This window comes from Panthera tigris, chromosome D1 (genome assembly GCF_018350195.1).
Source record: "Panthera tigris isolate Pti1 chromosome D1, P.tigris_Pti1_mat1.1, whole genome shotgun sequence".
NCBI classification, from domain to species: Eukaryota; Metazoa; Chordata; class Mammalia; order Carnivora; family Felidae; genus Panthera; species Panthera tigris.
The window spans coordinates 85,307,622-85,331,234 of record NC_056669.1 but is presented as its reverse complement, the minus strand read 5'-3'; the positions used below and the strand labels follow the sequence as shown (position 1 = coordinate 85,331,234).

The following is a 23,613-nucleotide window of genomic DNA, read 5'->3' as shown; positions in this document are numbered from 1 at the left end:
AACTGAGAGTCCTGCGCCCAGCTCAGGGGGGTGGGGGGGGGGCGCGACCCGCAGCCCAGCGGCCTTCGCTCGACCCCTCAAGTTCGTGGCCACAGTGCGGGCAGCGCTGACTCCCGGAGCGCTAGGAGCTTAGAGATGTCGGCGAGCGCCAGCTCCAGAGCCCGGGCTCGGGGGCCCAGCGCCGGGGAGAGAAGCCGGGACCCACCATCCGAGCCGAAAACAAGTGTATTCATATTCAAACAAACGGACCAATTGCACCAGGCGGGGAGAGGGAGCATCCAATCGGCTGGCGCGAGGCCCCGGCGCTGCTTTGCATAAAGCAATATTTTGTGTGGGAGCGAGCGGTGCATTTGCATGTTGCGGAGTGATTAGTGGGTTTGAAAAGCGAACCGTGGCTCGGCCTCATTTCCCGCTCTGGTTCAGGCGCAGGAGGAAGTGTTTTGCTGGAGGATGATGACAGAGGTCAGGCTTCGCTAATGGGCCAGTGAGGAGCGGTGGAGGCGAGGCCGGGCGCCGGCACACACACATTAACACACTTGAGCCATCACCAATCAGCATAGGTGTGCTGGCTGCAGCCACTTCCCTCACCCACACTCTTTATCTCTCACTCTCCAGCCGCTGACAGCCCATTTTATTGTCAATCTCTGTCTCCTTCCCAGGGATCTGAGAATTGCTCTCACACACCAAACCAGCAGCGTCCGTGGAGAAAACTCTCACCAGCAACTCCTTTAAAATACCGTCATTGCAAACCATTGTGGTCTTTAAGCAACAACAACAGCAAAAAAAAAAAAAAAAAAAAAAAAAAAAAGCACCCCAACCAACCAAAACTCTTGACAGGAGCTTTGACGAAAGAGGATGCCTCATAAAGGTGAGTCCGCTTCTTTCTTCTTGCTTCATTTTAATTGCAATATTCAGGCAGGTCGCCCCTTTCCTCCCTCCTTCCTTCCTCCCTCTGGCCGGTCCCCTCCCCCACTGCTACGCCGGGAGAGTTGGGCCGGAGAAGTTTCCACGCAGGAGCCCAAACTTTCTACTTCCAGCGAAAGCCCGCGTCGGAGGGCGACAGCCGGCGAGCGGGAGCGGCGCAGGGCTAGGGGCAGGCGGCCGGCTCAGCCCCAGCGCCAGCGCCAGCACGGGCTAGGCTCGCTGGAAGAACCGAGGCTCCGGGCGCAGCAGCAGCCGCGGCTGCCGACCCCAGCGTCGCCAAATGCCCCCGGCCGGCTGCAGAGGACGAAGAGGCTCTGCGGTGCCCCAGGCCCGGGATCGGCTTCGGAGACCGGGCGCCGCCGGCTGCTTTGTCCAGCCGAGGGCCCAGCGAGCGCGCACAGAGCGACCGTGTGCAGGGAGCGCCGAAGAGCCAGCTCGCCGCGCTGCCGCCCGCCCGCCCGCCCTCCGGCTTTGTGCGGCGCTCCACTCGGGCACAGAAGAGTCCGCGGGCACTCGAGCGCCGAGGGGCACCGCGCCCGCCGCCAGCCAGAGCAGTCTTTCGGCGAGGCAGCCACACGCTGGAGGCAGAGAGAAAGAGCGAGTGAGCGTGAGCCGAGAAGGAAGCCACCAGGCCAAGGCGGTCGAACGCGCGCTCCGAGAGAGCTCAGAGCCGAGCGGCAGGATTGTCAGCTTCCATCAAGCCCCCGGGCTCTTGCCCCCAACTTGAGCGCAGAACTCGGAACTTGAAAACTCTCTGCTCCCCAGGCTTCCCCCAACCATCGCCCTGGCCCAGCGAAAGCTGGGGCTTCCCTATCCTCCAGCTCCCAGGCTCGGTGGGTATTTTTCCTTGTCTTCCTCTGACAAAGCTACAACCCGGTGTTGCCATTTCAACAAGTTTCAAGGTGGAAAGGTGGATTGCTCTAAAAAAAAAAAATCCAAATCTCCTGATTTTTTTTCTTTGTGAGGACTCAAAAAGAAAAAAAAAAATCAATATGAAAGCATTGGCTTTCCCCTTCGTCTGATCACATTCTCTCCCAGCTAATTAGTCTGAGTAATTTGAGAGCTTTTCGATTCTAAGACCCCAGGAGGAAAAGTGTCTTTTCAAAGTTCATAAAGTTGTTGCCTCTTTCCTTGTGCAGATTTTCCAGTCTCCCTGGATCATAATAGCCCTGAATTTTAGCAAGTGTAATTGGGGGGAAATGGAGTTGAATTTCAAGTGGAAATGCTTTCTTTTTCGAGTGCTTAAACTCAGCCCTCCAGTCTTGAGTGATTTCTAGAAAGTTTAAAAACAAAGTGAACGTGGTTTCTTTTTTTCTTTTTCTTTTTTTTTCTCATACTCTCTAAAGCTTCCTAAGCCATTTTGGACGTTTAACTCGAACTTGGGAAGGTTTGAGGAGGGGGTGGGAGCAGAAAATGAAATGAAAAGCAAAGAGCTTGAAAGCCTGGTGAGTTTACCAAGGACAAATAATAGTTGTTGCCGTTGACATTACATTTTTTATAGCCGGCGACCTTTGCAAACGTCTGAAGGCAATTTGATTAGTTGTTATCTTATTTGGCCCTAGAGAGTGAAACTTTGTCATCTTAATTGCTAATTACTCTTTGGCTGGGGGCCGGTAGGGACGAAAAGTGAGCTCTCTTCTTCACCCCAGCTAAGGAATTTGAGGATGGATTTTGAGAATTAAGTGATTAAAAGAACTGCTTTTGAAAGCTGAGGCTTGAGTTGGGGATGGGGGTGGCAGTGGCCCAGTGGCCTAGAGGACCAAGGCCCCATTGGACTCTGAAGCATCTGAAGACTCTTCCCCCCCTCCCCGCCCCCCCCCAGTGGGTCTCTGACTAGGTTAGGGCTGTAGAAAGCCTAGGGCTGAGCTGGGGGACACTGGCTGCAACTAGGGTTCTAGCCTCTTCAGCCACCACTGCTTCTGGGTGTCAGTGTCGCCAGCTTCCCCGGTCGCTTTTGCACTAAATGTTAGCGATTACTTAAGTAATTAAGTAGCTTCTTAGCTCAGATAGACGTGGGAATGGAGCAGAACTGGAACTTGAGATGCTTCCACCTTCCCAGTTGCTTCAAAAACTAATCGGCTGGGCCTCTCTGGAATCAGCTAGTGAATTTTTTTTTTTTTTAATGGCTTCAAGGATGTATGGGCCAGGAGGGGGGTATTCAGTTGTGGTTGAGTACAGTGTGGGTTATAGAGAGGAATTCGGGAAGTTTTACCCCTTCTAGGAGAAGCCCACCTCCCCTCTCCCTGCCTGCTACTATTCTGCAGTTTCGGAGTCCCACTTTGAGGGGGAGCACATTCTTCAAGAAGTTGGGGTTTCTCCTGCCTGTCCTAGATCTGACTGTGGCTGTGGGGACTGAGAGACAGGAGGAAGGCCCTGGGAGCCAACCCAGCTAGAGGTAACTAGGTAACACTCTCCTCTCTCCAATTTTACCAGACCACATTCAGAAGCTAGGTAAATTCCTTCTCTTAAGTTTATTTTTATGGATTTAAGCTGCCTCCCAGCTAGTTAATAAATTAGACCATGAATGGCCTTGAAGAGAAAAAATGTGCTTCTTGGAATTCTTTGCTTGTAGGCAGGCAAAATTAATAATCACAATAAGAAAACAGAAAACAGAATGAATATTTTAGTTTTTTTTTCTTTAAACAGGGAGAAATAATGCTGTGACTATTTAATTATTTTACTTCTTTTTTTTTTCCCCGCAAACCTCTTGAATAGGTTCTTTATTGTAACTCTCTCTTCCCAATTGAGCTCCCCACGGTGCCGTTGTATCTTTTTACAGCCCCTAACAACTCACACCAGTAGCACAATTACCTCCAGATATTTATAACAAGAAATTACTTTTCTATTTTCTCCCCCCCCTCCTTCTTCTTAGGGTAAGGCAGGGAGGGGGTGGTGGAGGGCGAACCTTGGGGGACCCGCACTGGGTCAGGACTTACAAAGCTAGAAGTGTCCCTCTGTTCCCTTTTGTGGGTTGGTGGGTTGTTGGTACATTTGGTTGGAAGCTGTGTTGCTGGTTAGGGAGACTCAGTTTTGCTCTTTGGGTTTGGGGAGAGCTGGAGAATAGAAGCCATTGTTCGCTGCCTGTAGGCTTTGTCGACCACGCTCACCCCCTCCTGTTCGTACTTTTTAAAGCAGTGAGGCGAGGTAGACAGCGTGTGTCACAGTACAGTAAAAGGGGGGAAGATCTAAACACCAAAAGAGAAGTTAATCACAATAAGTGAGGTTTGGGGGGGAAAAGTTGGGCTTGCTACTTTCAAAGTCCCAGAAAGGCTGGGAGGAGGGTGGAGTGGGGACCTGACCGGGAAGCTTTGAGGGAGAGAGTGGAAGATGAAGGGGTAACCAGAGTTGGGATCTGGGAGACTTGGAGCCACTAGGATGGTGAAGTTCCTTAAGGAAGGAGTATGGGCTCTGCAGCCCTTCTGATCTTCCCTAGTCTGCACCCAAAGGCACCCTGAAGTTCTGAGATCCCCCTTCCCCTCACCTCTGAACTTCAGGTATTAGTCTTTGGCCTCGATTCCTAATGCCACTGTTTCTCTGGTGCTCCCCTTTCCCTTGAACTGGTTCTTGATATTTTTGCAAAATGGTTCCCCGACTTGTCAGATTCTCCAATTCTCCCAAGCCAGGCCAGAGCAGCTACTTTTAAAAGGTGGGGACTTCTGCATGACAGGCTGCTGGAAATGTTGTTATAACTCTGGGATTTAGGGTTCTAAGGTAGTTTGAGCCCTAGGTGCACGTTTTGTTTTGTTTTGTTTTGCTTTGTTTTGTTTTGTTTTGTTTTTCTGGGAGTGTGGCTCTGAGAGCCCATGGGCCTGTGCTTTTGAGCCACAGCTTGACATACCTTTCTCTCCTTTTGTTTTGTCTTAGGGGGAAGACTTTAACTAGGGGCGCGCAGATGTGTGAGACCTTTTATTGTAAGAGTGGACAGACTTCCCAGATTTCAGGCAAGTTCTGGTGGCTGCTTTGGGTTCCAAACCCCGAAAAAGTCAGAATACTTGTTCATTGTTGTTCACGTGGAAGAAAAAAAAAATCAAAGTTGAGTTGTTTCTCCTGATTAAAGGGTTAGCTACTAAGGGGTTTGGGGAAAACAGCTTGGGGATATTGGAGTATTTTATTTGTAGCCCAGAGGGTAGATTTTGTATACACTGTAGGGCAGAGGTGGATGCCCCTCTGATGGCCCCAAGCGGTTGAGTGGATCATTTCCTCAAGAAGGGGCATTCTCCTGTCCCGGTTCCAGGTCGTCCTCTGTCGGGAGGTAGGGCCTACCTGGCGCTGGCCCTGGATTAACGCCTATATCCTTGCTAACAGAGCCCCATTTTCGAGCCCCGTGGGATCCCGCGGCCCCCAGCCAGCGCCAGCATGCAGAACAGTAAGTGCCTCTGGTCTTTCTCAGACTTCGGGCTGGGGACACGCAGACCGGCAGGTCAGGGGAGGGCGCAGAGGTTCGCGGGTGTCCACGCGGGCCAGGCCTGCCAGGCAGGAGGGAAGAGGCAAGAGGCCCTGGGGACCTGAGACAGCTGCGCCCCCCTTCAGACCCGGCAACCCGAGAGGGAAAGACGTTTACTCTGCTGCTCTCGCTCCTAGAAGAACAAGGGCTAGGCCCTTCAGAACAGCCCGCTAGAGTTTGCGAAGCTGAGGTAGAGAAACCCCATCCCCCCCCCAAATCCTGTAACTCATACCCCCTCCCCGCCCCTGCCCGGGCTCTGACCCCAGAGAGAGAGAGGCTGGGCTGAACAGGGCGGGGCGGAGGCTTCTCCTAGTTGCCCGAGGAGAAGGAGGCCCCTTCGGGTTTAGCCAAGACTGCTAGTCACCACCGTCAGGGAGGGGCGTGGGGGCTCCCCTCCCCCAGTCACTCTCTGGACGGCTCCTCCCCTCCTCTCCCCCCACCCCCCCCAGCTACCGGCCTAAAAGGCAAAGGGAGCGGGGTACGCTGGCCTGCGGTGGTGGTGGGGTGGGGGGAGGTGGTAAACTGGAACCCTGTACTACCGGCCAGAGCAGGTTTACTGGGTCTGGGAAGAGACTGGGTGTCCAGCCTTGGAACTGGAGAAGCTCCGCCCTGGTAGCTGCAACTGTGAGGGTTCTGATCGGTCCAGGCCCGCAGTGCGTTTGATTCTTGGGCTCTTGTGCCTCCCATCCTCTCTGTGCTCAGGCCCTCTGGGCCCCAGCCCACCTTCCTGCTCAGTCCGTGGGGGCACTGCTGGAGTGATAGCGGTAGTGGGTGCTGGTATGTGGCAGGGCTTGTTTGCAGCCTGAGTCTGGGAGCCTGGAGGCCCAGTGAAACCAGGCCCGTGCTGAGGTGCAGAGTCTGGAAGCGGTTCGAGGGTTCAGCTGCAGTAGGAGTGCAGAAGGGCCCAAATCTTCTAGCAACCTTCCCTTGCCGAACCGCAGACTTTGGAGGGTCTCCAGTGCCCGATCCATCAGGCCTGGAAGCGCCAACCGCCCCAGGTGCTTCCGCGGCTTGGTGGGCGCGAAGCACAGGAAAGGATTCAAAGGTGGCGAGCTTTAAGGCGGGTTAGTCGTGCAGAACCTGCCAGGCCCGGGAGGGACCTTCCTTGGCGAGGCAAAGGCTTCTGCGCACCTCTCCCGGCTGCGTGTTCTCCCCCTGCAGCTCAGGCTCCCCAGCCGTAGGCTCTCGGGCAGGTCCCGGCCGGGGCCGCAGCGCTGAGCGTTTGCCGCCGCGGCCTGGCTGGCAGGCCCCCGGGGGGCGCGGGGTCGCGGGCCGGCCTGCAGGGCTTTGTGCCGCTCGCTCCCGGGTGTGCGCGAGGCGCAGAGCATCCAAATTGACACCATATGTTTTCCTATTAGATGCTTCGCGGTCGAATTCTAGGCGCATAATCATCGCCACTGGGCGAGAGCGCCAGCCGTCCCTAGGGAAGGGACACAATGATTGAGGCTTAACCTCTGAAGGGGAACTTAGAGCTGCGCTTCCTCGCTGCCTTTTCGATGCTGGCAGAGGCAACCTGGCGTCTCCTGGACGAGCACCCGCCGACGGTCGCCGCGGAGGTGGCGGGCACGTTATTTTTTATTTTTTATTTTTTATTTTTTTTATTTTTTATTTTTTGCAATGAGGGGAGAAGGAGGGAGGTCTAGGATTAGGCGGCCTCACAAGCCTTGGCATTCATAGGCTGGGAATTGCCCAGGCTGGGCGTGAAGTTTGTAAAATCTTTCTCGGTCTCTCTCTGGGACAGCCTTTCTCTTTCCGGGAAGGCTCCCTTTGCCCAAAGGGAGGGCTCCGCAGCCCGAGCAGTAGACTGGTGTTGTGAAGCAGAGGAAGGCAATAAAGGGAACTTAGGGGAAACCGGAAGCGCGGTCGAGGCCTTGCTCTGTTGGAGAAGTGGTGTCCCGGCGATGTCCCCGCTTGCGCTGGGCCCGGCCGGAGCCCAGATCCCCCAAACGCCTGTCACTTCTCATCGAGTTGAGGCTCCGGCCCCCCCCCCCCTCCGTCGGTGAGGGCCCCCCTCCGCCCCAAGCCTTCGGCTACCCTGAAAACTCGGCTCCCCTCGAAGGGGAAACGAGTGCAGTTCAATCTCGTCTGAGTGATCTACAAATAGGGACGGAAAGGGTCGTTTTATCACGGTCCCGTTTGTCGTGACGATGCAATTTCCCGGAGCGGAGCACTGTCACAAAGTGACAAGGCTGCCACAAGCGCCCCGACTGATCTTTTCAATTAGCCTTCCATGCATGATCCGGAGCGACTTCCGCCTATTTCCAGAAATTAAGCTCAAACTTGACGTGCAGCTAGTTTTATTTTAAAGACAAATGTCAGAGAGGCTCATCATATTTTCCCCCCTCTTCTATATTTGGAGCTTATTTATTGCTAAGAAGCTCAGGCTCCTGGAGTCAATTTATCAGAGGCTCCAAGGAGAAGAGAGAAGAGGAGAGAGAGAGAGAGAGAAGAGAGCTGAGCAGGGAACCACGTCTTCTCCTGGAAGGGCTGCTCTCTAGAGTCCGGGGCTGCAGGTTGGAGATTTTTAAGGAAGTGGAAATTGGCAATTGGCTTTATTTGTGTGCCTGTGGTTTCTGGGGAGGGGGCTACAGAGAGGTGCTAACTCCCTTTCCTGGCTCTCTAAGATTAGACAATGGGGGTGAGGCTGTGAGAATAACAAGATAAAGGAGGGATAGAAGACACTGTGGTGTGCTCCTTTGCTTTTCTTTTCCCTTTCCGATTTTTGCTAATATCTGTCCTTGGCTGTGTGGAAGGCCAAGTTCAGCAGCGGAAGTACAGCGAGCTGTGGCCTGTGTGAATGGACTCCCAGCTCTCGGCCCCACAGCTGCAAGCCCGCGGACTACTTTGTGGTTGGAGTTATCTGGAGCTCTGACCCTCACGCCTGTACTGGAGGCGCAGGTTGGGGTTCACCAGCCGCAGATCTGCTGCTGTGGTTCTTCTCTACTCCTTTCCTGTCTCTTCATATGTGTATGCAATGTCACGTAATATATATGTAATTAAAAAACAAAACAAAACTCCGGTGCTTGCGCGGTGCCTTCACCAGAGTTTGGAGTGTGACAGCAAACGTTTCTGGACTGTGGAGTCCAAGAAAATGCTGAAGAGCTATAGCATTTGCTGTAACAGTTCTAACAATGCAGAGACCTTGGAGATTCAGTGTGGGTTCCGTAGAACCCACGTTTTGTGGTGCCATTCAGAGGCGATCTTTGGAAGGATGTTTTCTGAAACGATTGTTTGCACCTTGTGGGTTCAGGGGCTGGCTGGGGTGTTTATGAAGAGGGGCAAAGGGCTGGAGTGACAGCGGCTGTGGGGTGCGTGTGTTCTTGCTCACTGGCATGGATCTGTAACACAGCGCGGCTGTGTTGGGGCTGGGCTGCCCGATGCCCTGCATGGTTGCCTGGTCCCGGAGTCGTTTGTGATTGATAGCAGGGACTTGATTGCTGAGGTTGGCATGGGTTGGCAGGGAGCTGAGGATGCATTGTGGTTGTCTTCTCTTCCTCTTCTTCTCCTTCGTCTTCCTCCTCCTCTTTCTCTTGACTCTTCTTCCTCTCCTCTCCTCTCCTCTCCTCTCCTCTCCTCTCCTCTCCTCTCCTCTCCTCTCCTCTCCTCTCCTTTCCCTTTTCCTCAGGTCACAGCGGAGTGAATCAGCTCGGTGGTGTCTTTGTCAACGGGCGGCCACTGCCGGACTCCACCCGGCAGAAGATCGTAGAGCTAGCTCACAGCGGGGCCCGGCCGTGCGACATTTCCCGAATTCTGCAGGTGATCCTCCCGGCGCCGCCCCACTCGCCGCCCCCGCGGCCCTCCACTCTCAACGCCCTCTCTTCATTTCTTACTGTAAACGCTGCTAATTATGGACCCCCCTTCACCCACCCACCCCAGCCCCTACCCCACACCCGGCCTTCCCCGCTTTCCCCTTTCCTTCCAGTATCCTTCCCTATCTCTTTCAACCTGGGTCAGTCACTTAAGATAACTCATCTGCTTAAGGAAAAAAAAAAAATGTGTGTGTGAATTAAAAAAAAACAACACCTTTCTCTTTTCATTTGATAAAAAACATTTATTGTGGTAACAGTTTAGGAACTATAATAAATTGAGTTACATAAACCAGCATAATTTTATTTCCCTCTCCCTCATGCCACGCTCACCTCAGATTTTGAGATATTTGTCTGCATTCTTCATATTCATGAGGAATATTTATTGATTTTAAAAGCCAAATGCTATTCACCTCCTTACCTAACTCACATTTACAAAATTGAGCATATTTTTAAAGGAAAATAAGTAAAATTTTAGTTTATTTTCCCCCTTTGCTCATTAAAATATGGCACTACTTTAAGCAAGGTCAGCACACAAAAAAAATCTTACTTCGTTTTGATGCATCTTCAGGCAATGTTTCAGAAAAGTTTTTTTTATAAAAAACCTTAAAATTAGTTTTTTTTTTTTTAGTTCAAACTGTTTGAAAGTATCATCATATTTGTAGTGTTTAGGGCTACAAATGTAATTTTAAGAAAAAAAGCTCTCTATAGTAAGTTCTCATACCATTGAAGGTATATTTTTGTGTTATAGACCCATGCAGATGCAAAAGTCCAAGTGCTGGACAATCAAAACGTAAGCTTGTCATTGTTTAATGCATACTTAAACAATTTTATTTTTGTCTTGAAATTATTAATAATGTGGTTTTCTGTCCACTTCCCCTATGCAGGTGTCCAACGGATGTGTGAGTAAAATTCTGGGCAGGTATTACGAGACTGGCTCCATCAGACCCAGGGCAATCGGTGGTAGTAAACCGAGAGTAGCGACTCCAGAAGTTGTAAGCAAAATAGCCCAGTATAAGCGGGAGTGCCCGTCCATCTTTGCTTGGGAAATCCGAGACAGATTATTGTCCGAGGGGGTCTGTACCAACGATAACATACCAAGTGTAAGTTCACTGAGAACATTCCCCCTCCCTGCCCTAAGCCCCATGCTCTTTCCTCTTTACCATCTCTCTCTTCACTTGCCCACCCCCCTCCTCCCTACCAGTGTCATCCTGTCTCTGTCTCCTCCCCACCCCCCCCATGTCACCTCTGTAGCTGAGGGTGTTGAGAGGAGCACGCTGACCTTTTTTTGATCTTCTGGAAAATGGGAGTCAAGTGTGGGGAACTGCTCACCTTATTTGCATGTTTCAAGTGGAGGGTGGAGGCACCCAGGGAAAGGCACTTGAATGAAGAAGGAGAATGAAAATGAAAACCAAAATCTAACCTCCTCCAACTCAGACTGCCTGAACCTTCCTTCAGGTGTCAAACATCCACTTCTGCCCTAATAGAAAACAAAGTGAAAGAAAGCTCTAAACCAAGCCTGTCTTCTTTTTTTTTTTTTTTTTTTTTTTTTTTGAGGAAATCTTTTAACAAAGATTAGGTCACTGCAGACATCCAGCAGAAGTGAAGCAAATGCCCTCTCCATCCCACATTCCCTACCCAACTCAGTTTCCACACCCAAAGTGATGGCTGTCATTCTGTCCACACTGTCTCTGTCCCAGGATGGCTGGGAGGTTTTTTTTGTTTTGTTTTGTTTTGTTTTTAATGTGTTAAGGGTCATTCTTTAAGGGAGTGGGCGTGCTGAGATGGGAACTGAAGATAGGGCAACTGTCTTCTGGAGACGCTACCATTTGGTTTGATTTTGGTTTGATTTACAGGTGTCATCAATAAACAGAGTTCTTCGCAACCTGGCTAGCGAAAAGCAACAGATGGGCGCAGACGGCATGTATGATAAACTAAGGATGTTGAACGGGCAGACCGGAAGCTGGGGTACCCGCCCCGGTTGGTATCCGGGGACTTCTGTGCCAGGGCAACCTACACAAGGTAAAAAGCCCAAGCACCTATCCTCAAAACTCTCCATATATGCAGCCACTTGCCATCTTCTCCCTCAACCTTTTCCCTCTCTCCACGTCTGTGCTTGAAGAATGGGACACACTCACTTGCCCTGTAGGAGGGTGGTATTTTTTGAACTGTCTCACTGGCCTTCCCATTTGAGGGTTGTGTATGTCAGGAGTAGTAAGAATGTGGCCGGTGTGCATATGCGCATATATGTTTTGGGCAGTAGTATGTGTGTAAGAGAGCTAGCTGCTTGGTGCCCTATTCAAATTTGCCATTAAAATGCACGGAGAGCCCCCTTGCTGTAGAAGTGTGACAAGTTAACACACTGACAGACTGGGAGGTAAACATAATTGTATCGTTTTGCTTTTTGCCGTAATTGACAAATTATGTGAGTATGAGTAGGGTGCATATGAAAGGGCCAGCAGCAAGATGCAGGGCAGAGTACAGGATAGGGCACTGGAAGTGGTGGTCTCCTAACTCAAACAACACCATCGTCTCCGTCGCATTCCCTCCGTTCCTCTGGGCCCCCAGTTCTCACTCTCTCTGGGTGGCAACTGAACAGAAAGGTGGGGTGAGGATACTGGGAGCCGGCCTGGGGTTGTCCGGAGCCGCTCGGGGGGGGGGGGGGGGCTGGTAGGAGAGAAGGAATCAGGACCCTCGCAGGATCTACGAGAAGGAATGGGGGAAGAGGAGCAGTTGGGGGTGGGGTGGCGTAGGTTGGCTCTCCCCTCCCCTACACACCCCGAGGTAGCTTGGTCAAGAATAGGAAACAGTTTACTCCGAAGATTAATCGGTATTTGTTGTCCTTGTGACAAGGAGATAATATGCGGGATAATGGGACGTGGCGTCTCACTCCCCGGAGCCCGACGAAGCCTGGGGGCTCCAGGCCGGGGGCGGCGGCGCTGGGACGCTGACGGGGCTGCCCGCGCGTCAGTGCGCTCTCGGACCCGCTCCGGGTGCCCCGCGCCTCCACGGAGCCGGGCTAGAGAAGGGAAAATCGGTAACAGTATGCGAAATATCTGGTACAAAGGATGCTTCTGTCACTCGCAAGAATTTGTTATGGGAACAATCCTGTCGCTCTGTAATTGCTCATTAGAGAACGTTTTGTTTCTCATTAAGGCGACATGAATAAGCGTCTAGTTGAAGGAGACAGCTGTAGAAATGTTCCACAAGAGACCTCTGGACACGATTCGGCACCAATTGCCAATTAGACATGTCAGTTTTAAGAGCAGAAAACAATATAGGACGGACACTGGGAAGATAGGGAGCAAAGCGCTTGCTCCTTGTTTCCCAGCGCGGCCGCTTGGCCGGCAGAGGCTTCCTGATGCGCTGGGCCCCGGGCTCCCCTGGGCGACCCCGCTGGCCAGCTCGTCCTATCCGGTCCGACCCCGCGGCCTCCTGGGGTGCCGCTCAGGCGGAGGCCCAGGCCCACTCCCGCCTCTGATGAGGACAGGGAATGACAAGGCTGAGTGTGGACCACCACACCCTCACCTGACCTTTGAAACTGTTGGATTCCCACGTGCGCGCACTGGACACACCCAGGAGACACCCGAACTTGGCATTCCTCAGCGTCCGCCCCTAAACCCCCAGCATCCTGAGGTCCCTGTGACCCCTCCCCCGCCGAGTCTGGCCCCCAGGGTCCGAGAACTCTTGCGGACGGCGCAGTGGCCGGGTCCGGGAGGGCTGAGCCCAGAGCCTCCACGCGCTGGCCCTCTCGGTGCTAGAGCTCACGTTAGTTTGGGGCCTAGAGCGTGTCCACCCGCCTGCTTTCCAGAGCCGAGACACAAGTCCCGGGCAGCCGTTTTGCCAGCCCCTCCGCTTCCACCAGAGGTGGCGCCCGATTAGGGCAGCTTTTCGTCCCGGGAAGCTTGAGGGCGGGAAGCGAGAGCCTAACTCCACGACCCTGTCTGTGGTGATGGTTGCGGCGGGAGGTGGCGCTAGTTCAGGAGCTTTGAACTTTTAGGCGGCGAATCGCTGGAGAATTCTGACTCCCCAGCTGTCAGTTCTCGTCCCCCCACCCCGGCCCCCGCAAGAAACTCGCTCGGGTGCAGCGACCGCGGGCCCCGACTGCCTACCCCACTGGGTGGGGGGCGGCGGGGAGGATGCGTCGGTCCCCCACCGCCCACCACCAACCCCAGAGCGAGGTCCCGGGCGTGGGGGCGCCGCGGGGCGTTGGTGCTGGGCTTCGGCCGACGCGCCCCGGGAATCCCCAGACCTTTTGGTGCTAAGAAGGCCCCCCTCCCCTTCGCCCCCTCTCCCGGCCCGGGAAGCCGTTTTGGGGTTTTAAAGAGTCCATTACTCCGAAAGCATAAGGCGAGGTTAGGTCTCAGAGGGAGACAAATATGGTTTCCATCTGATCAACGCCATGCGGCGGTGAATAAAATCGTGACGACGTGGGCTGACAACAACAAGAGACAACTCTATCCAGCCCCAATTCTCCAGCGATTTGGTGGTTTTAGGGATCACGGAGACACTTTTTCTTATCTCCTCCCCCCCCCACCCCCACCCCCATAATACCCAGGCCCTCTATAGGATTTAGTCAGTCTCTTTTCAACAGATGCTACAATGTTTTGATCCGCGCTCTAGAGCTGAAAAGGTGCCGCAACCGGGTTGCTATCTTTTCTTGCTTGTTTTCCGCCTCACTGATTAAGACACTAAGAAACTAAGGAATGATTTTATTTCCCAGCGTCTTTTTTTTTTTTTTTTTTTTTTCTCCTCTCCGTCTTCCAGGAAACAAATCCTATCCCCGGCGTCAGATGGTCCTGGGGCTGGGATAATGGGAGGCGCTTTCACTCGCCTTCTCACGGATTAGGCTGGAAGGTGGACGGCGCCCATTGAAGGCCTCTTCTTTTCGCGCTCCGAGGGGGCGCCTTTTAAAGAAGATATCTTAATTGTCTGCCACTTAGGTTTATCATATGGAGAATTCGAGATCCAACTTTTAGTTTTATTTTGTTAAAAGCTTTAAGAGTGGAAGGTAAATCCACTAAAGAAAAAAGGGGGGGGGCGCCCAATCTAAGAGTGACCTTTCCTTCAGCGCCTGGCTGCGAACAGTTGCTACTTTGACAGTAGTAAACAAACTTTCAACCGGGCACGCCCGCTCTGCGGGGTCGTGGAGGGGTCCTGCAGCCACGGGTTTCTCCTGGCCGGCCTCTCATTCCACTCCTTCCCCCCTCCCAAAGGGCTCTCTATCCCCACTGACTCTCCCCATCCCTTAAATGTCAATTCTCAAGTCAGAGCCATGCCGGCGTTAGTGTGTGAGAGACAGAGAGACAGGGGGAGATGGGGGGAGGGTGGGGAAGAGAGTGCAACCCTCCAAGTTTTAGATTAGGAAAATGTCAGAGAACTAGAGAGTAGAGAATGCTATCTGCAGGGGTCTTCTGAGGGAGACCTGGGCAGCTTTGTTTAATTGGTGACATTGAATATGCCAGAAAAAGGACTGGGGTGGGCATGAGTGGCCACCAGAGCGAGGTAGGATTGTGTTCTCCTCAGCGCCCCAGTCCCTAAATGTCTCATGGTTGGAGATTTTTGTGTTTCCCCAAAGCAATAACCCACAGAACTAGTTTCTAGTTGGCCAAAAAGGGCTATTTATAAAGTCTTCCTTGTTCACCGAATCTGAAAATAAGGGGGGGCGGGGAGGGATTTCTTCTTTCTTTCCACTTTGAAAAGTCACCTGAAAACTTGGGGCAGTAAATTAGTACAGACACTTGTGCCCACACACGTGGGTCCAGTGTCTCCTTCAACTAAGTACCCTCTCCCACCCCCTCCCCATCTCTCTGAAGTAGCAGGAGATGACCCAAAGTAGAGCCAGTCTGTTTAGTAATTGTCTCTCTCTGTCTTCCTTTCCCCCTTTCTCTCCTTGTCTCCTTAGGTCCTCTTGCCTCTTTTTCCTCTTGGCATTTCTGTCCTTCTTATACCTTTCTGGGCTCTGTCTCTTTGGAGCCCTTCATCTTTTTCCTGCCTCCTCTCCAACCCCCTCCCCCTCGGCCCTCATCCTCCCTCTCTGCTTCCCTCCTCCTTACCTCGGAACTGGTCTCCATCCTCCCTGCCTTCCCCGTCCACCCTTCCCACACAAGCCTGCCTGGTCCCCAACGACTTTTCCTGCCTCTCCCCACCCCCTGCTCTGGCCCCCCATCCACCCTCCATCCCCCCAGCCAAGCGCCCTAAATAGCATTGAGGCCACCGCTCTTCGGACAGTGATTAATGATAGCAGAGCAGAGGGGTTAACACACTTCACTGAAAAGTCTGTTGACTGGGCTTCTTGTAACACAATGTGGCCCGCTGCACGCCTCAAGAGAATCCTTTTGTTGTTCGCGCTCATTGTGGCCTCAAAATTCTGCCCACGAAAGTTTGCCAACGCTCCTGCCCCAGGAGTTTAATAGTTTCCCTTACTCATGGGGCATTGTGCAGCACTGAAAAGCAGCCCCTCGCTATTCAAGTGTTGGTGGTCATCTCAATAGATCTCCAAGGGCCCATATGGTGGCCAGTGCCGATGAATCCGCCTGTTTAAATGGGGGAGAAAGTTGGGGTTTTAAAACATTTCAAAGTTTCTGAAAAGATCCCACTAGATCCTGTCACAATTCCCTGAACTCTTTGAAGGCACTGCCTATTGTCTCCTGGTTATAAATGATATTCCTGGCCAAGTCGATTCCCACCAAGGAGCTCCTAGAGGCCCCTCCCCCCCCCACCCCCCCCCCTCCCCTGCCACCAGCCAAATTTCTAGGATGGGGGGGGGGCAGCCCCTTTGGTATCCCTTGGGGGCCTCAGGACCCAAGACCCAGGACCCAGCTTGCAGTGGCTCTGGAGGCCCGGTGAGGGCTGAGTCCTTCCTTCAGACAGGCTGTGGCCTCAGGAACAAGAGGCAAGGCGAGATACAGCTAGCCCAAGTGTACATCTTGCCCTGGAAGCAGCAAGGGAAAACAATAAAACTTTCCCCTGTTTAATGATAGAAATTACAGTAAAAGTGGTGGAAATGCCCTAATTAAAAATGTACCACTTAAATGATATGCCAAGGATTCAGCTGCGGCATAGCATATTTAGCTAGTTAGTGAACTCTCTACTATTTCTTTTTTAAAATTACACGTTAAAAATTTAAAAGAAATCTTACTTTTCTCTGGTGCAACACATTACAAAGAATGGACAGTCCTTTTATCTAAATATAAAATTCCATTTTCAGCAATTATAGCCTGTTCTTGGTGATGATATAATTACAGCTGTGCTCGTAATAGGTGTCAAGGCAAAGCGCACTCATACAATAGTTGAATAAAACTGCAGAACAATGCAAGCATTTCTAAATTCACAACCTTTAAAATGAAATTGACTGTGCAGAATTCAAATAAAAACTAGATAAATATTTTTTTAAAAAGATTACAAGCTTGGTTTGGTTTCTTAATAGCATTTTCTACAAACCTATCAACATCTAATTGATTCGATAGGAATTACTGATTATAGATCAGCTGAAATCTTGAACATCACTCTTCTATTTTCCCAACAGAGCTATAGGTAAATAAATTCTGTAGGGAAAGGGGAAATGGGTAAGGCATTTGGGACTCAAAGTTAGTTATGAAAGACCATTGTAATTGGAAACTTCAGCACTTGTTTTGTTATTAAAAGAAATGCCCTTCTGTGATGTCCATATCGTATAGTCTCTTCTTGATGAAAACAGAAAGAAAGACAATGGTGATAAGATAGCATACGTCACTAATGTCTTTTATTAGAGAAAGACTGACAGTTACCTTGGGAATGCCTTGAGACTGTCACAATGTACTGCTCTTGGAGTTCATGGCTATACCCAGGCCCCTTTTGGAGGCTCCAAGTTATTCCAGATTTCTCTTACTGTCCCTTTCTTTTTGTTCCAGATGGCTGCCAGCAACAGGAAGGAGGGGGAGAGAATACCAACTCTATCAGTTCCAATGGAGAAGATTCAGATGAGGCCCAAATGCGACTTCAGCTGAAGCGGAAGCTGCAAAGAAATAGAACATCCTTTACCCAAGAGCAAATTGAGGCCCTGGAGAAAGGTGATGGAGTTTTTCAAAGTAGGGAGGCCGTAAATCAAACTAAATGCCACATCTTCAGTACAAAGAGCTAAATTTAGCCAGGGCCCTTTGCATAGAGGACTGAAAAGCTTTCTTTTTTCTTTCTTTCTTTCTTTTTTTTTCTGGGCATCTTTTCAGTGTGTGTGTGTGTGTGTGTGTGTGTGTGTGTGTGTGTGTGTTTTCTTTCTTCTTTTCATGTACCAGTAATTCAAAGACTAAGAGTCTGACTTCTCATAAAGAAAAAATGATGGTTTTGCTAATTCAGGCCACAGAAGGGTCCTCGAATGAATGTCATTCCGAAGGAAATTTAACTTGGTTCTGGTGGGATAGCTCTTTCAAGTACAGTCAGCGTTCATAGTAGCGGCATTTTAAAGGGAGTTGGTTGGAAGGGACAGAAATGGGGAGGCGGGAACCAGTTTGATCCAGGGCTTCGTTGACACATCTTGCATAGTTCCGGTGCAACATAGAAAACGCCACTTACTCTTTCAGAGTTTGAGAGAACTCATTATCCAGATGTGTTTGCCCGAGAAAGACTAGCGGCCAAAATAGATCTACCGGAAGCAAGAATACAGGTACCCAGAGAACATGTGTTTTCATGCTTTGCCCTTTCTAGAGACAAAGGTGCTTCTAAGGAACACCATTCATTGACATAAACAGTAAGAGATTCAGTCCCCTAAATGCTTTGCTGTCACTGGGGGATGGGGGTGGGGAGCAGAGCAAGTGCCAGGGGGGAGGTTGAGTTGGGAGTAGGCACAGGCCTAACCTGTCCATCTGATTTCCAGGTATGGTTTTCTAATCGGAGGGCCAAATGGCGAAGAGAAGAAAAACTGAGGAATCAGAGGAGACAGGCCAGCAACACACCTAGTCACATCCCCATCAGCAGTAGTTTCAGCACCAGTGTCTACCAGCCAATCCCACAACCCACCACGCCTGGTAATTTGAATACTACTGCCACTAAGTGTGTCTCACCTGTTTGCCCTGGCTCTGACTTTCCGCATGACTGTCTGAGGTGTCTCTCTCCCTGCAGTTTCCTCCTTCACCTCTGGCTCCATGTTGGGCCGGACAGACACAGCCCTCACAAACACGTACAGCGCTCTGCCACCCATGCCCAGCTTCACCATGGCGAATAACCTGCCTATGCAAGTAAGTGAGGCCGCCGGCCGTCTGCTTACCGGGTGCCTTAGAGAAGAAGTGGAGAACGGGTCAGGGCCTGCAGACCCCACTGGCCACGCATGCGCCCTTGGGAGCCTTTCTCACTGCAGCCATTAGCTTAACCAGTCAAGGCTGAGGTGAAAACAGTCAGTCCAGTCTTGTAGTTGGATTGATGGATTGATTGATTCGTGCTCTTAAAAAAAAGCACAAAAGCCAAATTAATCTGCCTTTTGCTCTGAGAAGATGTTAGCTTGATAACGTTGGGTGGGAATGGGGCATGTTTTGCGTACTGGTGAAAGTGGTGTCAGAAAATGGAAATAATGCTGACACGTTATTAGATAGCAAGGGGTTAGTATACGTAAATTCAGGTTTATATTAATGTGTTCATATAAGTGAATATATAACCTGTGTGTGCATTTTGGACATTATTTAGTGTATATGTGACAAACCAGTGAGGAAGAAAAAAAGGATCAGAAATAAGATTTATATTTGCCTTGTGGGATATATTTTGATATAAAGGAATGGTGAGTTTTCTTTCTACAGCTTATGATGAAAAAGGGAATGCAGGTGCTTGCTAAAAATTTAGTGGTCTTTGTCATGGATCACGTAATGAGTTTGTGGTGCTCCTCACTGCCTGGGTAGGTTGATGTTCTTCACTCAGTGTGAAGAACCTGCCTCTGCCCTCCATTCTGTCTCGAATGTTTATCAGCTCCTATGTGTGCAAGGCCCTGTAGTAGGTTAGCCCTTTATGATGGAAGTTGTATAGGGCAGGTGGACTATACTAGAACTTTGGAGCTGGATGGATTCTTGATGGGAAAAAAATTGGCCTTCCTTCCGGTGGGCCTTGTTGGTGACTTTCCCAGGACTCCTGTTTGTGCAATGCTTAGAAGATGCCGGATGGTGTGAGATTGGCCAGCGTGAGCCCCTGCTGGAAGCAGTTCTGGGGTTACACAGATTGTTTACTCACCACTGAACATCTTTTGATGAATTTCGAGTCCAAATAACAGCAAAATAAATGTTTCCCAGTCTCCAGACGAATGTACGAGCAGCTAGATAAGCGACTTCAGAGGAATTATTCACATGTTTATTTTTATTTCATCGGGATATTAGTAGCCATAATGCAATTAATGTGAATTAAGGGATTAACAGCCCATTGGTTGGTATTACTACAACTGTTTTGGAATTTTCCAGAAGTCAGGTTGCCTAGAGGAAATGATTTTGGGAATTAGAAATAAATGCAAGCTGAAATTCTGGCAGGGCCCTCAAGGCCTGCTTGCCTCTTTGAACCTGAGGTTACCACTCATCCTCTGACTTTATTTATTTATTAAAAAAAATTTTTTTTTAATGTTTATTTATTTTTGAGACAGAGAGAGACAGAGCATGAACAGGGGAGGGTCAGAGAGAGGGAGACACAGAATCTGAAACAGGCTTCAGGCTCTGAGTTGTCAGCACAGAGCCCGACGCGGGGCTCGAACTCACGGACTGCGAGATCATGACCTGAGCCGAAGTCAGCCGCTTAACTGACTGAGCCACCCAGGCGCCCCTTATCCTCTGACTTTAATAAGGCCACTGAGTGTCTTGTTCGGTTTTGCAAATTGTAGCAATATCTAGGTTTCTGCAAAGATAACAAAGTTTGTATATGAGAAAATATTTAGAATCAATTAAATAGGTGCTACTCTTTTATTAAGGTTATTTCCACCTATAAAGTGGTGTGGGGTCAATTTATTTCAAACGCTGACTTTTAAAAGTTACACAACTTATATGAAACAAAACATATATACTTTTATAAAGCATAGAGAAAATTAAAAAGTTACTAATGATTCTCCTGTTCAGAGAAAATTACTCTCTGAATTTTGGAGTTGGGGTGTGCTGGTCTGTCTGTCCATCAATTCATCTTGTTGACCAAAATCTTCAGCCATTTTACAAAGGGTGGGTGTCTCCCTCTGAACTTTCTCTAATGCGTCACCCTCTCTGAGAATGTGGATCTTGAGATGTTAAACATTTCTGCAGTTTGCAGAACGGAGTAGTGCCATCGTCTCCCTTATTCCTGGCATGATGCTTGTATTAATCCATCCCAATCTTGCTGGCCTGGCATAGCCCCATGGAAGCTCATGAGGGATTTTGTCCCAGCTCTGTGTATTTCTTATTCAGTTAGGAGAAAGTTTTGTCTCCTCAATACCACCAGACCAAACACTTAGAGGGCAGTAACCCAATTTTGTGGATAAAACTCAATTTGGGTTTTTAGGTCTGTAAGGAAGTCACAGCTAATTCGCAGGATGGGGCTAGGTATTAACTGATGCTTCTAACCACGTTCATCGGAGATCATTACTGATGTGTCTCTTCAAAGAATCTTTAATCCAATGAGTCCCACCATGGAAGGCTCCCAAGGTCCCTGAAGCAGACTTTATGGAGAACTCTGTCTACAGTTATCTGCCCAAAGCCCGAGATACAGGATTTGGGGGTCACTAGATTCCCAAATAGATTGGATTTGCGGGAGAGGGGGTGTGTTTTAATGGAAGTCCTCATGCTATAGATTCTCTGAAGATGCCAGCAGAGGTCCAAGATGAAAATGGACAGAAACCCTATTAATTTTATGGATAGTGCCAACCATCTAGCTAGACAGTTGTCTGAATTTATATTACTTTTAGGCAACTTTACTCTAGTGGTGGTCAACGGAAGGACTGGTTGTAGGCCCGACTGTTGATACGGAATTCCAGTACTTTCCACCAGGGCACCTTTAATGATCAGACGTGTTGGCACAGTTCCTGGGGAGGACAGAGCCCGGGGATGCGGCTGTGTGACGTGCTTCTTGGTAACCACAGGTTTGCCTTTCTCCTCTCAGCCCCCAGTCCCCAGCCAGACCTCTTCGTACTCCTGCATGCTGCCCACCAGCCCTTCGGTGAACGGGCGGAGTTATGATACCTACACCCCCCCACATATGCAGACACACATGAACAGTCAGCCAATGGGCACCTCGGGCACCACTTCCACAGGTGAGCCGCCCTTCCCTGCAGACTGCACAGAGGTGGCCTTTGCAGCTGCTTTTGCCAGGTGATCTAACTTCACTTGAAGTTACTCTAAAAAGAACCTCCTGGCCGTGTGTGATGGTTTGTTTAACTCTTTGCTGTTTCCCTCACTTCTCTGGGGGAAAACTGATCAGAAGGGGACATTTAGTCAAGCTGTACTAGTAACTTGAGACCATGTAGACAAAAAGCAAGGTTGTTTTTCCTGAATTTGGTCACAGAAGTTATATATGAAGACAAGGCCTGAGAATGTCAGCTTTCTGAAGAGAGATTATTAGCCAGAGCTCAGCAGCGAGGGCCTCCGAGTGAGGGGCATGGTGAGTGTTGTCAAAAGACTTCTCACCCTCCCAGCCCCTCCATGCCTTTCATCGCAACTGAAGAAGTACCACGTTGGTTTGCCAGAGATAGTTTTACTTAAGTTTTTTTTTTAACGTTTATTTATTTTTGAGAGAGAAAGACAGAATGCGAGCAGGGGAGGGGCAGAGAGAGGGAGACACAGAATCCGAAGCAGGGTCTAGGCTCTGAGCTGTCAGCACAGAACCTGACACGGGTCTTGAACCCACGAACCGTGAGATCATGACCTGAGGCAAAGTTGGACGTATAACCGACTGAGCCACCCAGGCGCCCCCTTTGCTGGAGATAGTTTTAATGCTAAAGTTCCAGCCATGCAAACAAATGGAGGTGGTGTGTGTGTGTGTGTGTGTGTGTGGACTTGGAATCAATAGATATGTGTAAACATGTAATCTTGTTTCTGAAGGTTGTACTTTTGCTTGTGAGACTTTAAGTATTTTTTTAAAATACAGTTAGAATGTTAGAAAGTATTATGAGATTTTTTTTTTTAAACCTATAAATTCATGCTCCATGCTTGTCTCTCGAAGGGAATTTCTACATGGCTATTTCTTTCATCCACTTCTAGGACTCATTTCCCCTGGTGTGTCAGTTCCCGTTCAAGTTCCTGGAAGTGAACCTGATATGTCTCAATATTGGCCAAGATTACAGTAAAAAAAAAAAAAAAAAAAAAAAAAAAAAAAAAGATATATGGTGTTAATTCAGTCAGTGACTATGTGGACACAGCAGTTGGGCGTTCAGGAAGGAAAGGAAAATGGCTGTTAGAAGCACTTCAGATCTGCAATTGTGTCCTGTGTTGTACCACTGGGGAATGGACTTGAAGCAAGGACCTTTGTATACAGAAGGCACGCTATCAGTTGGAACAAATCTTCATTTTGGTATCCAAACTTTTATTCATTTTGGTGTATTATTTGTAAATGGGCATTTGTATGTTATGAAAAAAAAAAAAAGAACAACGTAGACTGGATGGATGTTTGATCTGTGTTGGTCATGAAGTTGTTTAAAAAAAAAAAGGAAACCATGATCAACAAGCTTTGCCACGAATTTAAGAGTTTTATCAAGCTATATCAAATACTTCTACCCATCTGTTCATAGTTTATGGACTGATGTTCCAAGTTTGTATCATTCCTTTGCATATAATTAAACCTGGAACAACATGCACTAGATTTATGTAAGAATATCTGTTGGTTTTCCAAAGGTTGTTAACAGATGAAGTTTATGTGCAAAAAGGGTAAGATATAAATTCAAGGAAGAAAAAAGTTGATAGCTAAAAGGTAGAGTGTGTCTTCGATAAAAATCCAATTTGTTTTATGTCAAAATGTAAGTATTTGTCTTCCCTAGAAATCCTCAGAATGATTTCTATAATAAAGTTAATTTCATTTATATTTGACAAGAATACTCTATAGATGTTTTATACACATTTTCATGCGATCATACGTTTCTTTCTTGGCCGGCAAAAATTAATTGTTCTTAGATATAGTTGTATTACTGTTCACAGTCCAATCATTTTGTGCATCTAGAATTCATTCCTAATCAATTAAAAGTGCTTGCAAGAGTTTTAAACTTAAGTGTTTTGAAGTTGTTCACAACTACATATCAAAATTAACCATTGTTGATTGTAAAAACCATGCCAAAGCCTTTGTATTTCCTTTATTATACTATTTTCTTTTTAACCTTATAGTGTGGTGTTACAAATTTTGTTTCCATGTTAGATAATCATTCTAAACAAACGGTTACCTTCATACATACTCTATTTTATATCCTGATAGTTCTTAAAGAAATAGTTCTTACCGCTTCATTAATTACAAATGTGTTTGGAAAAAAAAAAAAAAACCCACTTAAAGCCG

The 23,613-nt window shown here is 49.1% G+C and overlaps 1 protein-coding gene across 7 annotated transcripts; it reads left to right on the top strand.

Moving 5' to 3' along the window:
* Positions 1-5,280: 5,280 nt before the first annotated feature.
* PAX6 (paired box 6) lies at positions 5,281-22,420 on the top strand. 7 transcript variants are annotated; one of them, XM_042958179.1, is made up of 11 exons: positions 5,281-5,290; positions 8,994-9,124; positions 9,926-9,967; positions 10,062-10,076; positions 11,031-11,196; positions 17,067-17,225; positions 17,733-17,815; positions 18,026-18,176; positions 18,271-18,386; positions 21,238-21,388; positions 22,335-22,420. In XM_042958179.1, exons 1-11 carry the CDS (start codon positions 5,281-5,283, stop codon positions 22,418-22,420), a joined length of 1,110 nt encoding a protein of 369 aa, XP_042814113.1. The 7 variants fall into 7 exon arrangements, with proteins under 7 accessions (XP_042814113.1, XP_042814112.1, XP_042814110.1 ...); XM_042958178.1 differs by having other exon boundaries at positions 10,062-10,169; XM_042958176.1 differs by having other exon boundaries at positions 10,062-10,277.
* Positions 22,421-23,613: the final 1,193 nt, after the last annotated feature.